Below are 15160 nucleotides of genomic sequence, written 5' to 3'. Positions count from 1 at the left end.
CTACCTGTCTCTTCACTTACTGCCTACCTTTCTGTTCCTTAAATATGCCATACACACTCCCACCTCAAGGCCTTTGCACGTGCTGTTCCCTCTATCAGGAAATGCTCTTCCTCAAGTCCTTTAGGTCTTTGCTCAAACATCAGCTTCTCAGTGAGGCCTTCACCGGGCCTGTGTAAAACTGCAATGCTTCCCTCTCCCCTCCTTACCAGCCAGCACTCCCTACCCACTTTTCCCTGTTTTGTTTTTCTCTGGAACCTTTATAATCTTAAGGCGAACTATACGTACATGTTTTTACTTGCCTGTTGATGATCTTACCTCCACCCCTGCCCCTATAAAGTAAGGATGAGGTATTACTTTCCTGGTTTATTCTCTGCTGTGTTCCCAGTGCCTAGAAGAGCAAGGACTGGCAAGGAGGAGGCACTCTACAAACTTTATAGATGGATGAATGAATGGAGCTGCCAGGAAGCTTCCCGAGGCTCTGGTCTATGTCTCCCTCTGCTACTCCCTAGCTCTGGGTCATTCCCGCCTCAGAGCACACCTCTCTGCACTCACAAAACTACATGTTTCCTGAGGGCAGAGACCGCTGCATCACCAGCTCCTAGCGTGGGAGTTGATGAATGAAGAGCGTTTTCCTTACCATCAGGCCAGCCCCTGTGACTTTAACTTTCACTGTGATTTTGCCAACTACAAAATTGCCACTTGCCATCTACCTCTACCAAGTATTAAATCATGAGCCGCTGCAGCCGCTGACCTTCAACACCCCCTGAGAGGAGTTCAGGGTGGAGATCAGGAATGAGGCACTCTGTGCTGTGGGAAAAGCTTGCAAAACAGGTCTTTAGATAGTTAAATAGTTTCAGGAGAAGATTTTATGAGCCCAAGTCTTGCATCTCCTCATATCTAGGAAAGTACTAAAATTATTAACGGTGACATCTGTTCCTTGTGACTAGCAGCAGGTCTTTGCCAAAATGTGTGCCTGACGTCACACACCCACCCCCTTCATTAAAATCGTACATAACATCTTCCCCCCTACATCTTTGGAGCAGTTTCTCAGAGCTATCTGAAGTGCTGTCTAATGGGCTATAGTCCTCATTTTGCCCTAAATAAAGCTTAACTCTCAGCTTTCACGTTGTGCTTTTTTTTTTTTTAAGTCAATAATTTGAATCTCAAAATATCTGCTGGTGGCCTGGAGCAGCTTCAGAATCAGTGAGAAGAGGGGAGAATCCTGGCCCTAGTACTTCAAGTCATTTAACCTCCCAAAGCCTCAGTTTCCGCCTCTGGAAAATGGGGATAGTGAGGCAGAGTCATGCAGGACTCTGAGTCAGACTCTGACTTTGCTGTTTACGCACTATGCAATCCTAAGCAAGTTTCTCAATCTTGTTGTGCCTCACTTTTCTCGTTTGTCAAAATAGGAATCAGGATAGGACCTATCCCATGGGGCTGTTGCAGGGATTAAATGAGTTAATACCCATAAAGTGCTTAGAACAGTACCTAGCAAAAGATAGATTCTCTTCCTCTATTATCATTGTTATTATTTAATTATTATTATGACTTTACCTGAGAGGATTTGAGGGGGGCGGAATCCAAAGAGATAAAAATGCATATGAAAGCACTTAGCACAAATGGCATATGCATAGTAAATAGGAACCCTGACTTTTCTTGTGATTTGTGCAGAAGTCTTACCAGAGGCATTTTTCTGTCGACACCAGCTCAAGAAATCTCCAACCATGCCATACAGAACATTGCACAGTGGCATAAAGCGGCGGCCGTTCTCCGCATAGCTGGTGACAAGGAGGTGGTTGTTTTCCCAGAATAGGGACTAAGGAAAAACCAACACAAAATGAAATCAAAACAGATTTCTTCAGGCACAGTATCATCAAGACAAGTCAGGCCAACCATTTCTCATTCACCTGGGACTTGCCTCACAACAACTGAACCTTCTTTGTTTTTGTCTTTAGTTACCCATTCAGAGGGTGCTACCAGCCCTCTTTTCTTTATTCCAAGGGTATCATGCAAATGTTAATGAAATATTTTCCCAGCAGAGAAAAAATATAGATACATACATACATATATATTTTTCCTAGTAGTTAAAAAATTATAGATCGATTTTTTTTTAAATCAAGGGACCTGTGTTCAAATTTTGGGTCTGTCACATACTAAATGTGCGCTCTTGAACAAGCCATGTAATCTCCCTGTGCCTCAGTTTCCACATGTGGAAAATGGGGAGTATGAACCCTTTCTCTTCTCCCAGAGCTGTGGTTAGGATGATATGCAATCACAAATTGAATTCCTAAAGGGTAAAGTGCCTCAAAAATACATTACTATGAAGTTACAATGTTTTCACATAATAATAATACAAATAACAATATCCCCCTCATCATGCCATCAGATCCTCAGTATTCCAACCAGCAATCTCTGTCTAGACTGGATGCTTCCCGAGGGCAGAGGCTGTTTTGTTCCCTGTTGCATCTGAAACTCTGAGAACAACACCTGGTACGTGGAATTAGCTCAGTATTTACTGAGTTTATCAACCAAAGTCCATGAGGAAGGAGAACAAAAATAACAGCTCCCCTTTTTACTGACCAAGAGGCTGCAAGGTTCAAAGGCAACATATACTCAAAAATCATGTTTTCAGCCTATTATGTGTTTGAACCTCCCAACTCCATTTACCTGCCTTTACAAATGAAAAAAATCAATGTTAAGATGTTTTCATTTGTAAACATCAATGTTACATGGCTTTACAATGAAAAAAATCAAGTTAAGAATTTGTGTCAACCTATTTACAATAGCCAGGACACGGAAGCAACCTAAGTGTCCATCAACAGATGAATGGATAAAGAAGATGTGACACATATATACAATGGAATATTACTCAGCCATAAAAAGAATCGGAATTGAGTTATTTGTAGTGAGGTGAATCAACCTAGAGTCTGTCATACAGAGTGAAGTAAGTGAGAAAGAGAAAAACAAATACCGTACACTAACACATATATATGGAATCTAAAAAAAAAAAATGGTTCTGAAGAACCTAGGGGCAGGACAGGAATAAAGACGCAGACGTAGTGAATGGACTTGAGGACACGGGGAGGGGGAACGGTAAGCTGGGATGAAGTGAGAGAGTGGCATGAACATATATACACTACCAAATGTAAAATAGATGGCTAGTGGGAAGCAGCCACATAGCACAGAGAGATCAGCTCAGTGCTTTGTGACCACCTAGAGGGGTGGGATAGGGAGGGTGGGAGGGAGACGCAAGAGGGAGGGGATATGGTGATGTATGTATATGTATAGCTGATTCACTTTGTTATAAAGCAGAAACTAACACACCATTGTAAAGCAATTATACTCCAATAAAGACGTTTAAAAAAAATTTATGTCAAAAATATGTCCTTCATTAAGAAAAAAAAAATTTATGTCAGAGAAATAAAAATGATATCTAACTTTCTTTAAACTCAAGATACTGTTCTAAATAAGCAATTTACATAGATGTTCTCATTTACTTTCACTGTATTAGTGCTTAGAGTGCAGACAGAATACAGACATGTAAACCACATGATTATATGTTAACCAGTTTCTTCAAGAAACTGGTCCTGAATGGATATAATCTTAAGACCCGTTAAGAGGAGGGATTGGTCTCCCGGGAGGATACTGACATAGAGGGTTTTCTGAAGTACTCAAGGTTCAGGTCTTTCGAGCCAGTTAGGATGGAGATTGTTCAGAACTAGCCAGGTGCAGAGGCCCCGTGGGAAAGGTGTGGTGACGCCCTGATGTTCTTGTGGTTTTTGCACTGACTTCTTGACTTAGGAAAGTTCCTTCTGCCCAGGACAGGCAGGAGACCCAGGAGCACCGTTGAAGACAGAGCCACTTTCCCACCAGAGAGCCTGGCGCACATTGTGAGTTGGCTGCTTGGCCTGGACACTGTCTCTATAGAGACAGAGCAACGCTTTACCGAGGCGAAAGTAGAGTTACCTTGTCTCTGGGAATGGAGTGCCTGGAGAGGTTAATAAAAAGGTCGTAATCTGAGGGAAGCACAGAACAGGGATCCTTATCCAGCACCAGTTTAAAGGCTTCCCAGATCGCTGTGCAGTTCTTGTCCCTGCAGAAAAGTACAAGTTTAAAAAAGAAAAAGAAGAAACAAAACAAAAGACCACATTCCAGTGTGATATATTTCCGTTTCTCTCTCCAAGTTTTTTACTAGTGATTTTGTCAAATATCAACTCTGCAGAACTGGGCATACAAAAAAGACAGGAAATTGTCATAACTCTTGCATTAACCCCAATTCAGAAGAGGAAGAAAAATAACTTTGGTGATGGATTTAGCAATCTGACAGTGGAAGTGTCTTTCAGAGGTTCAACACACATTTCTTAGAACTTAGAACAGGCTCACAGAGACAGCAGAAAATGCACAGAGCCAGAAGGTGACGATTCCAATAAACCACATGGGCTGCCAGCTTCAGGTGCCCCTTCATTTAGACACAGGTCCATCCTGGGGTTGGGGGCCAGGTGAGATCAGGCAGACATGCGACCTTGTAAAATCAGGAGTGAGCACAGAGTGTGGAAAAAGACTGTTCCACCTCCTGCTAAGGCAGAAAGTATGACTTCCAGTGTCCGCTGCAACTCCTTAAGTCCAACCTAGCTTTCCAAAACCATTTCCCACCGCATTTGTAACTTATTTCTTATGCTGGGTGGTAACATGGTGTTCCATGGGTGTTCCCATTTTTTTCCATTCTTTTTTATTGGCCTAAAATCTGTCACAATAAAAACAACTGGCACAAGAGAGGGACTTCATGAAAACAGAAAACATGTGTCCAAGGAAGGAGCAAAAATTAGTAAGAAGCACAGTGCTGGCAAGAGAGACTCAAACTTTAAAAGTCCTCTAAATTAGAAGACCTGAAATTTGAATTCCCAAAGTACCTGGACTCGGGGAATTCCAGCTGGAGACCATATTCCTGGGTCATGGGTTCTGGTTAACCTTACGCTGGCTGTCGTCCAAAGTCACCACTACCTAATCCTCATCCACTCCCCAACACCCGCTTCATTTTCTCACACACACACACACACACACACACACACACACACACACACACACACACACACACACACACACACACACACACACACACCTCCAGACCCCACCCAGTGCACCCTCCCCAGTAGATTCCCCATCCTCCTTCCCTCTCCCCCCTCCTCCTCCCCTTCTTCTCCCCCTCCCTTCCTCTCCCTCTCCGGCTCCCCAACACCCGCTTCATTTTTACACACACACACACACACACACACACACACACACACACACGCACACACACACACACACACACACACCCTCCAGACCCCACCCAGTGCACCCTCCCCAGTAGATTCCCCATCCTCCTTCCCTCTCCCCCCTCCTCCTCCCCTTCCTCTCCCCCTCCCTTCCTCTCCCTCTCCGGCTCCCCAACACCCGCTTCATTTTTACACACACACACACACACACACACACACACACACACACACACACACACACACACACACACACACACACACACCCTCCAGACCCCACCCAGTGCACCCTCCCCAGTAGATTCCCCATCCTCCTTCCCTCTCCCCCCTCCTCCTCCCCTTCCTCTCCCCCTCCCTTCCTCTCCCTCTCCGGCTCCCTCGCCAGCCGCCGCGCTCACCGCAGCTCGGGGCTCAGCACCGCAATGTACTCCGCGCAGCGGCCCAGGAAGATGCTCTGCAGGTACAGGGTGGTGCCCTGCCCGCTCCAGCGCGCGTCCGCAGCGCCCGCGGCCGGCGGCAGCAGCAGGATCAGCAGCAGCGCCGGCAGCGGCCGCCGGGACCGCGCGCACCCCCGGGCTTCCATCGCAGTCACTTTGGGGGTGCCTCCCAGACTCGCCTCCTCCCGTCGCGCTGAGGTGGCTCCCCGAGCCCTAACGGAACCGGCGCTCACTTGTTGTCTCTCTTTCTGCTTCAGCTCCGGAACTGAGTTGGGATATTTCCGGGGGCAGGAGTATTGCCCTTGCCTAATCTCGGCCAGAGTCCACGAGGTGGGAGGCCCAAAGAAGAAGCAAGGTTGGAGAAGGGGTGAGGCGAGTTCGGCCTCCCGAAGGAAGATTTTTCTGGCTTCAAACAATGACAACTTTCACAGACACCCTCTTTCTCACTGACTAATGATGAGTGGACGGTGTTTGTTTTCAGGAAATAATAACCACAAAAGCTAATATTTATTGAGCTGTTACTATGTGCCAACCACTTTGCAAGCATAATTTTCATTGCCTTTTCACAATATCCCTCCAAGCTAGGTTCATCACTCCCATTTACAGGTGAGTGAATTCAGGGAAGTTAAGTAGCTTGTCGGAGGTCGCAATCTCCCTTCCAGATAGATGCAAAATTCCAGAGACAATCAGTGTAGAGATTTGAGATTAACAGAACTCACTGGAGGGCCAAGTCCTCAATTCCTACGGTAATGATAGCTATGTGCCTGGCAGACGTGATAAATGTGGGAGACCCGTGAGAGGTAGGGTGGAGGGTTCTGGAATATTTTATTTTAATCTCTCTTTTCTATTTTTAAAGTTTATTACCCAAACTCTCATTGTCCTGTCCAGCCCCTCCCTAACTCGAGTCCACTTTCCAGATATAAGCATTTTAAATTATTTCAACAGGTATTTTGTTTTTGTTTTCCTGGCATTTACTTCCACATTTCCAAATAATATGCCTGTATGCTGTTTCTTGATGTTTCCATTTTGGATGGTATTCTATGACATCCCACCACGTCAAAGGAAATTCTATCTTTAACCCCACACATCCTCAAAAGGCATCCTTCTGCACCCTTCATTGTCCAAGTCTTTTTATCCAAAGCTTTAACTCAGTAATCAGCATTTATGTTATTATGACTTGTGAATATTATTCATGGCTGAGTTGTAGTATTCTATGATTCTGTTTCCTTTCTTGTGAACTTCGTGCTTACCCTAGAGGTAATAATAGTCTCCCTCCCACCATCCCCAACCACTGGCTTATTTGTTTGTTTGTGATATTATATGTACACTTATGATTATGGTCAAATTCTCTACAAGGCATGTAAATCTTTCAATGCATTTAAAAGCATCAGTCAATATTTCAGGTGGTGTGTGTGATTTCTTTCTCTCTCTCTCTTTTCTTTTTGTTTCTTGGAAACACCCTTTTTTGTCCAGTTTACTGTCCCAGTCTGAGCTTACTGCTCTCAACTTGCTGCATAGTTGTCTTGCAGTGGCCCAGGAAGATGCCTGTTCTTGTCCCTCCTGGATTGATGCCCTGTTTCCTAGATCCCTTGTCTAAAGCACACCTTCCAATAGCTTCTTGAGAAGATGCCATAGGGGCTAAATTTTTTGACTTTTGCATAATAATGTAAAATGTCATTATTCTACCCTCATGCTTGATTGAGAGTTTGGTTAGAGAGAATTTTAAGTTGCAAATCATTTTCCCTCAAAATTTTGAAGGCAGCGCTCCACTGTTCTCTGATTTCTATGTTACTATTGAAAAATCTAGAGCCCTTTTCCTAATCCTGTTTATTTGACCTTCTCTCTGGAAGTTTTTAAGATAAATCTCAAGAGTATGAAATTTCAGAGATGAACTTGAGAGCAAGTAATTTCCATTCATTGTGCTGACAGCTCTAGGAAGGATGTTTCCAAGAAACAAAAAAAAAAAAGAGAGAGAGAGACAGAGGGAAAGAAATCACACACACACCACCTGAAGTATTGACTGATGCTTTTGAATGCATTGTGAGATTTATATGTCTTGCAGAGAATTTAACCATAATCATAAATGTATGTAGAATACCAATCAAACAAATAAGCTGGTGGGGAGGGGGAGGGAGACGATTACTACCTCTAGTTAAGCAAGTTTATAAGAAAAAAATATATAGTCATATAATTCTCTAAGCTCAGCCATGAATAATATTCACAAGTCATAATAAAGTAAATGCTGATTATGAAACAGGAGGGAAGGCGGCAGGGCACAACCTTTGAAACAATGACATAGCCAGAGGATGAGACATAAACTGATTAGAACCAAATGGGTCCAAGATGGCAGATAAGTCAAATTCCACTAGACCCTGAGCCTCAGTATATGCTCACTGTAACACATCAGCAAGCTAAATGACACACCTACAGGTGCCATGACAGTTCCAAGGCCAACCATAAGGATCAAAAAGTGGGCGGTGGCCCAATTCCTGGAAACCACCATCCCTTCCTGAACCAGTTGGAATACTCCTCCCACTCATTAGGCTATGAAATTACCCACCCCTATAAAAACTGACAACCTCATACCTTGGTGCCTTTCTCACCTTCTGAGATGGCCCACACTCTGTCTGTGGAGTGTGTTTCACTCTAAATAAATCTGCTTCTTACCTATCACTCTGTCTCTCACTGAATTCTTTCCACGCTGAGACACAAAGAACATGAGCCTCAGTAAGTCCAGACACCAGGTGAGTGATTCTAATTAAAACACCGTGAGTTCGAGTCCCAAGCAGGGTTTTGGCCATATTCAAGTCCCGGCCGCATGGGTTCAAGTCGCAATCTGAGGTGCACGGTTTCAATTAATGCTTTAACATTTATATCCAGAAAATAGAAAGAATTTGACAACTCAAAAATAAGAAAAACAACCCAAATTTTTAAATGGTATCTGCTTTTAAAATAGTTGAGCAGATACCTCACCAAAAGACATTCCACTACTAGGTATGTACCAAAGAGAAAATGAAAATATGCCTGCCCAAAGATTTATACATGAAATGTTCACAGCAGCTTAATTCATAGTAACCCCTAAACAACGCAAATACCCAACAAGAGAAGAATAAACAAATTGTGATATAGGCTACAATAAAATACTACTAAGCAGTGCAAAGGAATGAACTACTGATACACTGAAGAATGTAAAAAAATGTATATGCTAAATGAAAGAAGCTAGATATAAAATAATACACACTTTTTTATTCTCCGTACATGAAGTTCTAGAAGGAATAGGATGCTGATATACAGAATTGGGGGAAAAGAGATTTCAGATGGACCCAACTGCCTGAGCAAATACAGAATAACGGGAAAGCATGGGGCTTCTCCTGAAAAAGGTAAAGTTTTATTTTGACTGATAAATAGGGTACAGGTTGAGACTTGACAAAATAAGTTAAGGTCATACCTTTTTTTTTTTTCCCACGCCTAGCAGCTTGCAGGATCTGAGTCCCCTGACACAGGATTGAACCCATACCATTGGCAGTGAAAGCACGAAGTCCTAACCAGTGGACCTCCAGGGAATTCCTAGGGTCCTATATCATTTTTTCTTTTTCTTTTTTTTATCATCTTTATCGGAGTATAATTGCTTTACAATGGTGCGTTAGTTTCTGCTTTATAACAAAGTGAATCAGCTATATATATACATATATCACCACATCTCCTCCCTCTTCCGTCTCCCTCCCACCTTCTCTATCCCACTCCCATATATTATATCTTAAAGACCTTGGACACAATAATAGTTTGAACTTTGTGCTCTTTTTCTTTTTTTTTGAATTTTATTTTATATATTTTTTATACAGCAAGTTCTTATTAGTTATCCATTTTATACATATTAGTGTATACATGTCAATCCCAATCTTGCAATTCATCATACCACCACCCCCTCCCCCTGCCACTTTCTCCCCTTGGTGTCCATACATTGGTTCTCTACATCTGTGTCACTATTTCTGCCCTGAAAACCGGTTCATCTGTACCATTTTTCTAGGTTCCACATATATGTGTTAATATTCAATATTTGTTTTTCTCTTTCTGACTTACTTCACTCTCTATGACAGTCTCTGGAAACATCCACGTCTCTACAAATGACCCAGTTTCGTTCCTTTTTATGGCTGAGTAATATTCCATTGTATCTGTGTATCACATCTCCTTTATCCATTTGTCTGTCGATGGGCATTTTGGTTGCTTCCATGACCTGGCTACTGTAAATAGTGCTACAATGAATATTGGGGTGCACATGTCTTTTTGAATTATGGTTTTCTCTGGGTATGTGCCCAGTAGTGGGATTGCTGGGTCATATGGTAATTCTATTTTTAGTTCTTTAAGGAATCTCCATACTGCTCCATAGTGGCTGTATCAATTCACATTCCCACTAACAGTGCAAGAGGGTTCCCTTTTCTTCACACCCACTCCAGCATTTGTTGTTTCTAGATTTTCTGATGATGGCCAATCTAACTGGTGTGAGGTGATACCTCATTGTAGTTTTGATTTGCATTTCTCTAATAATTAGTGATGTTGAGCAGCTTTTCATGTGCCTTTTGGCCATCTGTATGTCTTCTTTGGAGAAATGTCTATTTAGGTCTTCTGCACATTTTTTTGATTGGGTTGTTTGTTTAATATTGAGCTGCATGAGCTGTTTATATATTTTGGATATTAATCCTTTGTCCGTTGATTCGTTTGCCAATATTTTCTCCCATTCTGAGGGTTGCATTTTCACCTTGTTTGTAGTTTCTTTTGCTTTGCAAAAGCTTTTAAGTTTCATTAGGTCCCATTTGTTTATTTTTTATTTTATTTCCATTACTCTAGGAGGTGGATCAAAAAACCATCTTGCTGTGATTTATGTCAGAGTGTGTTCTTCCTATGTTTTCCTCTAGGAGTTTTATAGTGTACAGTCTTACATTTAGGTCTCTAATCCATTTTGAGTTTATTTTTGTGTACGGTGTTAGGGAGTGTTCTAATTTCATTCTTTTACATGTAGCTGTCCAGTTTTCTCAGCACCATTTATTGAAGAGGCTGGCTTTTGTCCATTGTATATCCTTGCCTCCCTTGTCATAGCTAAGTTGACCATAGATGTGTGGGTTTATTTCTGGGCTTTCTATCCTGTTCCATCGATCTATATTTCTGTTTTTGTGCCAGTACCATATTGTCTTTTTTACTGTAGCTTTGTAGTATAGTCTGAAGTCAGGGAGTCTGATTAGTCCAGCTCTGTTTTTTTCCCTCAAGACTACTTTGGTTATTCAGGGTCTTTTGTGTCTCCATAATAATTTTAAGATTTTTTGTTCTAGTCCTATAAAAAATGCCATTGGTAATTTGATAGGGATTGCTTTGAATCTGTAGATTGCTTTGGGTAGTATAGTCATTTTCACAATATTGATTCTTCCAATCCAAGAACATGGTATATCTCTCCATCTGTTTGTATCATCTTTAATTTCTTTCATCAGTGTCTTACAGTTTTCTGCATACAGGTCATTTGTCTCGTTAGGTAGGTTTATTCCTAGGTATTTTTGTTGTTGTTGTTGCAGTGGTCAATGGAAGTGTTTCCTTAATTTCTCTTTCAGATTTTTCATCATTAGTGTATGTGAATGCAAGAGATTTCTGTGCATTAATTTTGTATCCTTCAAATTTACCAAATTCATTGATTAGCTCTAGTAGTTTTCTGGTGGCATCTTTAGGATTCTCTATGTATGGTATCATGTCATCTGCAAACAGTGACATTTTTACTGCTTCTTTTCCAATTTGGATTCCTTTTACTTCTCTTTTCTTCTCTGATTGCCATGGCTAGGACTTCCAAAACGATGCTGAATAACAGTGGTGAGAGTGGACATCCTTGTCTTGTTCCTGGTGTTAGAGGAAATGCTTTCAGTTTTTCACCATTTTGCTGTGGGCTTGTCATATATGGCCTTTATTATGTTGAGGTAGGTTCCCTCTATGCCAACTTTCTGGAGAGTTTTTACCATAAATGGGTGTTGAATTTTGTCAAAACCTTTTTCTGCATCTATTGAGATGATCATATGCTTTTTCTTCTTCAATTTGTTAATATGGTGTATCACATGGACTGATTTGTGTATATTGAAGAATCCTTGCATCCCTGGGATAAATCCCACTTGATCATGGTGTATGATCTTTTTAATATGTTGTTGGATTCTGTTCGCTAGTATTTTGTTGAGGATTTTTGCATTAATATTCATCAGTGATATTTTTCTCTAATTTTCTTTTTTTGTTATATCTTTGTCTGGTTTTGATATCAGGGTAATGGTGGCTTCGTAGAATGACTTTGGGAGTGGTCCTTCCTCTGTAACTTTTTGAAAGAGTTTGAGAAGGATGGGTGTTAGCTCTTCTCTAAATGTTTGATAGAATTCACCTGTGAAGCCATCTGGTCCTGGACTTTTGTTTGCTAGAAGATTTTTTTTTAATTAATTAATTAATTTATTTATTTTTGGCTGTGTTGGGTCTTCGTTTCTGTGTGAGGGCTTTCTCTAGTTGTGGCAAGCGGGGGCCACTTTACATCGTGGTGCGCGGGCCTCTCACTATCTCCGCCTCTCTTGTTGCGGAGCACAGGCTCCAGACACACAGGCTCAGTAGTTGTGGCTCACAGGCCTAGTTGCTCCGTGGCATGTGGGAGCCTCCCAGACCAGGGCTCGAACCCGTGTCCCCTGCATTAGCAGGCAGATTCTCAACCACTGTGCCACCAGGGAAGTTCCTCTTGGAAGATTTTTAATCACAGTTTCAATTTCATTACTTGTGATTTGTCTGTTCATATTTTCTATTTCTTCCTGGTTCAGTCTTGGAAGGCTATACCTTCCTAAGAATTTGTCCATTTCTTCCAGATTGTCCATTTTATTGGCATAGATTTGCTTATAGTAGTCTCTTAGAATCCTTTGTATTTCTGTGGTGTCTGTTGTAACTTTTCCTATTTCATTTCTAATTTTATTGATTTGAGTCCTCTCCCTCTTTTTCTTGATGAGTCTGGCTAATGGTTTGTCAATTTTGTTTACCTTCTGAAAGAACCAGCTATTAGTTTTATTGATCTTTGCTATTATTTTCTTTGTTTCTATTTCATTTAGTTCTGCTCTGATCTCTATGATTTCTTTCCTTCTACTAACTTTGGGTTTTGTTTGTTCTTCTTTCTCTAGTTCCTTTAGGTGTAAGGTTAGATTGTTTATTTGAGATTTTTCTTGTTCCTTGAGGTAGGCTTGTATTGCTATAAAATTCCCTCTTAGAACTGTTTTTACTGCATCCAATAAGTTTTGGATCATCGTGTTTTCATTGTAATTTGTCTCTAGGCATTTTTTGATTTCCTCTTTGATTTCTTCAGTGATCTCTTGGTTACTTAGTAACGTATTGTTTAGCCTCCATGTGTTTGTGTTTTTTACATTTATTTCCCTGTAATTGATTTCTAATCTCATAGCACTGTGGTCAGAAACAATGCTTGATATGATTTCAATTTTCTTAAATTTACTGAGGCCTGATTTGTGACCCAAGATGTGATCTATCCTGGAGAATGTTCCATGTGCACTTGAAAAGAAAGTGTAATCTGCTGTTTTTGACTGGAATGTCATATAAATATCAATTAAATCTATCTGGTCTATTGTGTCACTTAAAGCTTGTGTTTCCTTATTAATTTTCTGTCTGGATGATCTGTCCATTGGTGTAAGTGAGGTGTTAAAGTCCCTCACTATTATTGTGTTACTGTTGATTTCCTCTGTTATAGCTGTTAACATTTGTCTTATGTATTGAGGTGCTCCTATTTTGAGTGCATATATATTTATAATTGTTATATCTTCTTCTTGGATTGATCCCTTGATCATTATGTAGTGTCCTTCCTTGTCTCTTGTAACATTCTTTATTTTAAAGTCTCCTTTATCTGATAAGAAATTGCTACTCCAGCTTTCTTTTGATTTCCATTTGCATGGAAAATCTTTTTCCATCCCCTCACTTTCAGTCAGTATGTGTCCCTAGGTCTGAAGTGGGTCTCTTGTAGACAGCACATATATGGGTCTTGTTTTTGTATCCATTCAGCGAGACTGTGTCTTTTGGTTGTAGCATTTAATCCATTCACGTTTAAGGTAATTATCAATATGTATGTTCCTATTACCATTTTCTTAATAGTTTTCGGTTTGTTTTTTTAGGTCCTTTTCTTCTCTTGTGTTTCCCATGTAAAGAAGTTCCTTTAGCATTTGCTGTAGAGCTGGTTTGGTTGTGCTGAATTCTCTTAGCTTTTGCTTGTCTGTAAAGCTTTTGATTTCTCTGTCAAATCTGAATGAGATCCTTGCCAGGTAGAGTAATCTTGGTTGTAGGTTCTTCCCTTTCATCACTTTAAGTATATCATGCCACTCCCTTCAGGCTTGTAGAGTTTTTGCTGAGAAATCAGCTGTTAACCTTATGGGAGTTCCCTTGTATGTTATTTGTAGTTTTTCCCTTGCTGCATTGAGCAATTTTCTTTGTCTTTAATTTTTCCCAATTTGTTTACTATGTGTCTCGTCATGTTTCTCCTTGGGTTTATCCTGCCTGGGAGTCTCTGCGCTTCCTGGACTTGGGTGGCTAGTTCCTTTTCCATGTTAGGGAAGTTTTTGATTATAATCTCTTCAAATATTTTCTCGGGTCCTTTCTCTCTCCCTTCTCCTTCTGAGACCCCTATAATGTGAATGTTGTTGTGTTTCATGTTGTCCCAGTTGTCTCTTAGGCTGTTTTCATTTCTTTTCATTCTTTTTCTTTATTCTGTTCCATGGCAGTGAATTCCACCATTCTGTCTTCCAGGTCACTTATGTGTTCTTCTGCCTCAGTTATTCTGCTATTGATTCCTTCTAGTGTATTTTTCATTTCAATTATTTTATTGTTCATTTCTGTTTGTTTGTTATTTAATTCTTCTAGGTGTTTGTTCTTAATTCTTCTAATGTCTTTGTTAAACATTCTTGCATCTTCTCGAGCTTTGCCTCCAATCTTTTTCCAAGGTCCTGGATCATCTTCACTATGATTATTCTAATTCTTTTTCTGGAAGTTTGCCTATCTCCACTTCATTTAGTTGTTTTTCTGGGGTTTTATCTTGTTCCTTCATCTGGTACAAAGTCCTCTGCCTTTTCATTTTGTGTATATTTCTGTGAATGTGGTTTCCTTCCACAGGCTGCAGGATTGTAGTTCTTCTTGCTTCTGCTGTCTGCCCTCTGTCTATCTAAGAGGCTTGTGCAAGTTTCCTGATGGGAGGGACTGTTGGTGGGTAGAGCTGGCTGTTGCTGTGGTGAGCAGTGCTCAGTAAAACTTTAATCTGCTTGTCTGCTGATGGGTGAGGCTGGGTTCCCTCCCTGTTGGTTTTTTGGCCTGAGGCGACCCAACACTGGGGCCTACCTGGCTCTTTGGTGGGGCTAATGGCGGACTCTGGGAGTGCTCACGCCAAAGAGTACTTCCCAGAACTTCCACTGCCAGCATCCTTGTCCC

The 15160-nt window shown here is 41.1% G+C and overlaps 1 protein-coding gene across 11 annotated transcripts in view; it reads right to left on the bottom strand.

The window, feature by feature from the left end:
• BST1 (bone marrow stromal cell antigen 1) overlaps positions 1-5977 on the bottom strand; it is a 35103-nt gene extending 29126 nt beyond the window's left edge. For 10 of the 11 annotated variants that reach the window (XR_012331937.1, XR_012331939.1, XR_012331941.1 and 7 more), the window contains exons 1-3: positions 5651-5977; positions 3967-4093; positions 1681-1816 (exon numbers count right to left, since the gene is read on the bottom strand). Coding sequence is in view for 6 of the 11 variants with exons in the window: in XM_033856875.2 (XP_033712766.1) it covers positions 1681-1816; positions 3967-4093; positions 5651-5835 (448 nt within the window). In the remaining 5 variants the exon portion in view is untranslated. Of the gene's footprint in view, positions 1-1680; positions 1817-3966; positions 4094-4910; positions 5030-5650 lie in introns of those variants that run through there. The other variant, XM_033856878.2, reaches the window with a different exon arrangement.
• Positions 5978-15160: the final 9183 nt, after the last annotated feature.

Source organism: Tursiops truncatus, chromosome 5 (genome assembly GCF_011762595.2).
Source record: "Tursiops truncatus isolate mTurTru1 chromosome 5, mTurTru1.mat.Y, whole genome shotgun sequence".
NCBI classification, from domain to species: domain Eukaryota; kingdom Metazoa; phylum Chordata; class Mammalia; order Artiodactyla; family Delphinidae; genus Tursiops; species Tursiops truncatus.
The sequence above is the reverse complement of the archived record's forward strand: the minus strand, read 5'-3'. Positions and strand labels throughout refer to the sequence as shown.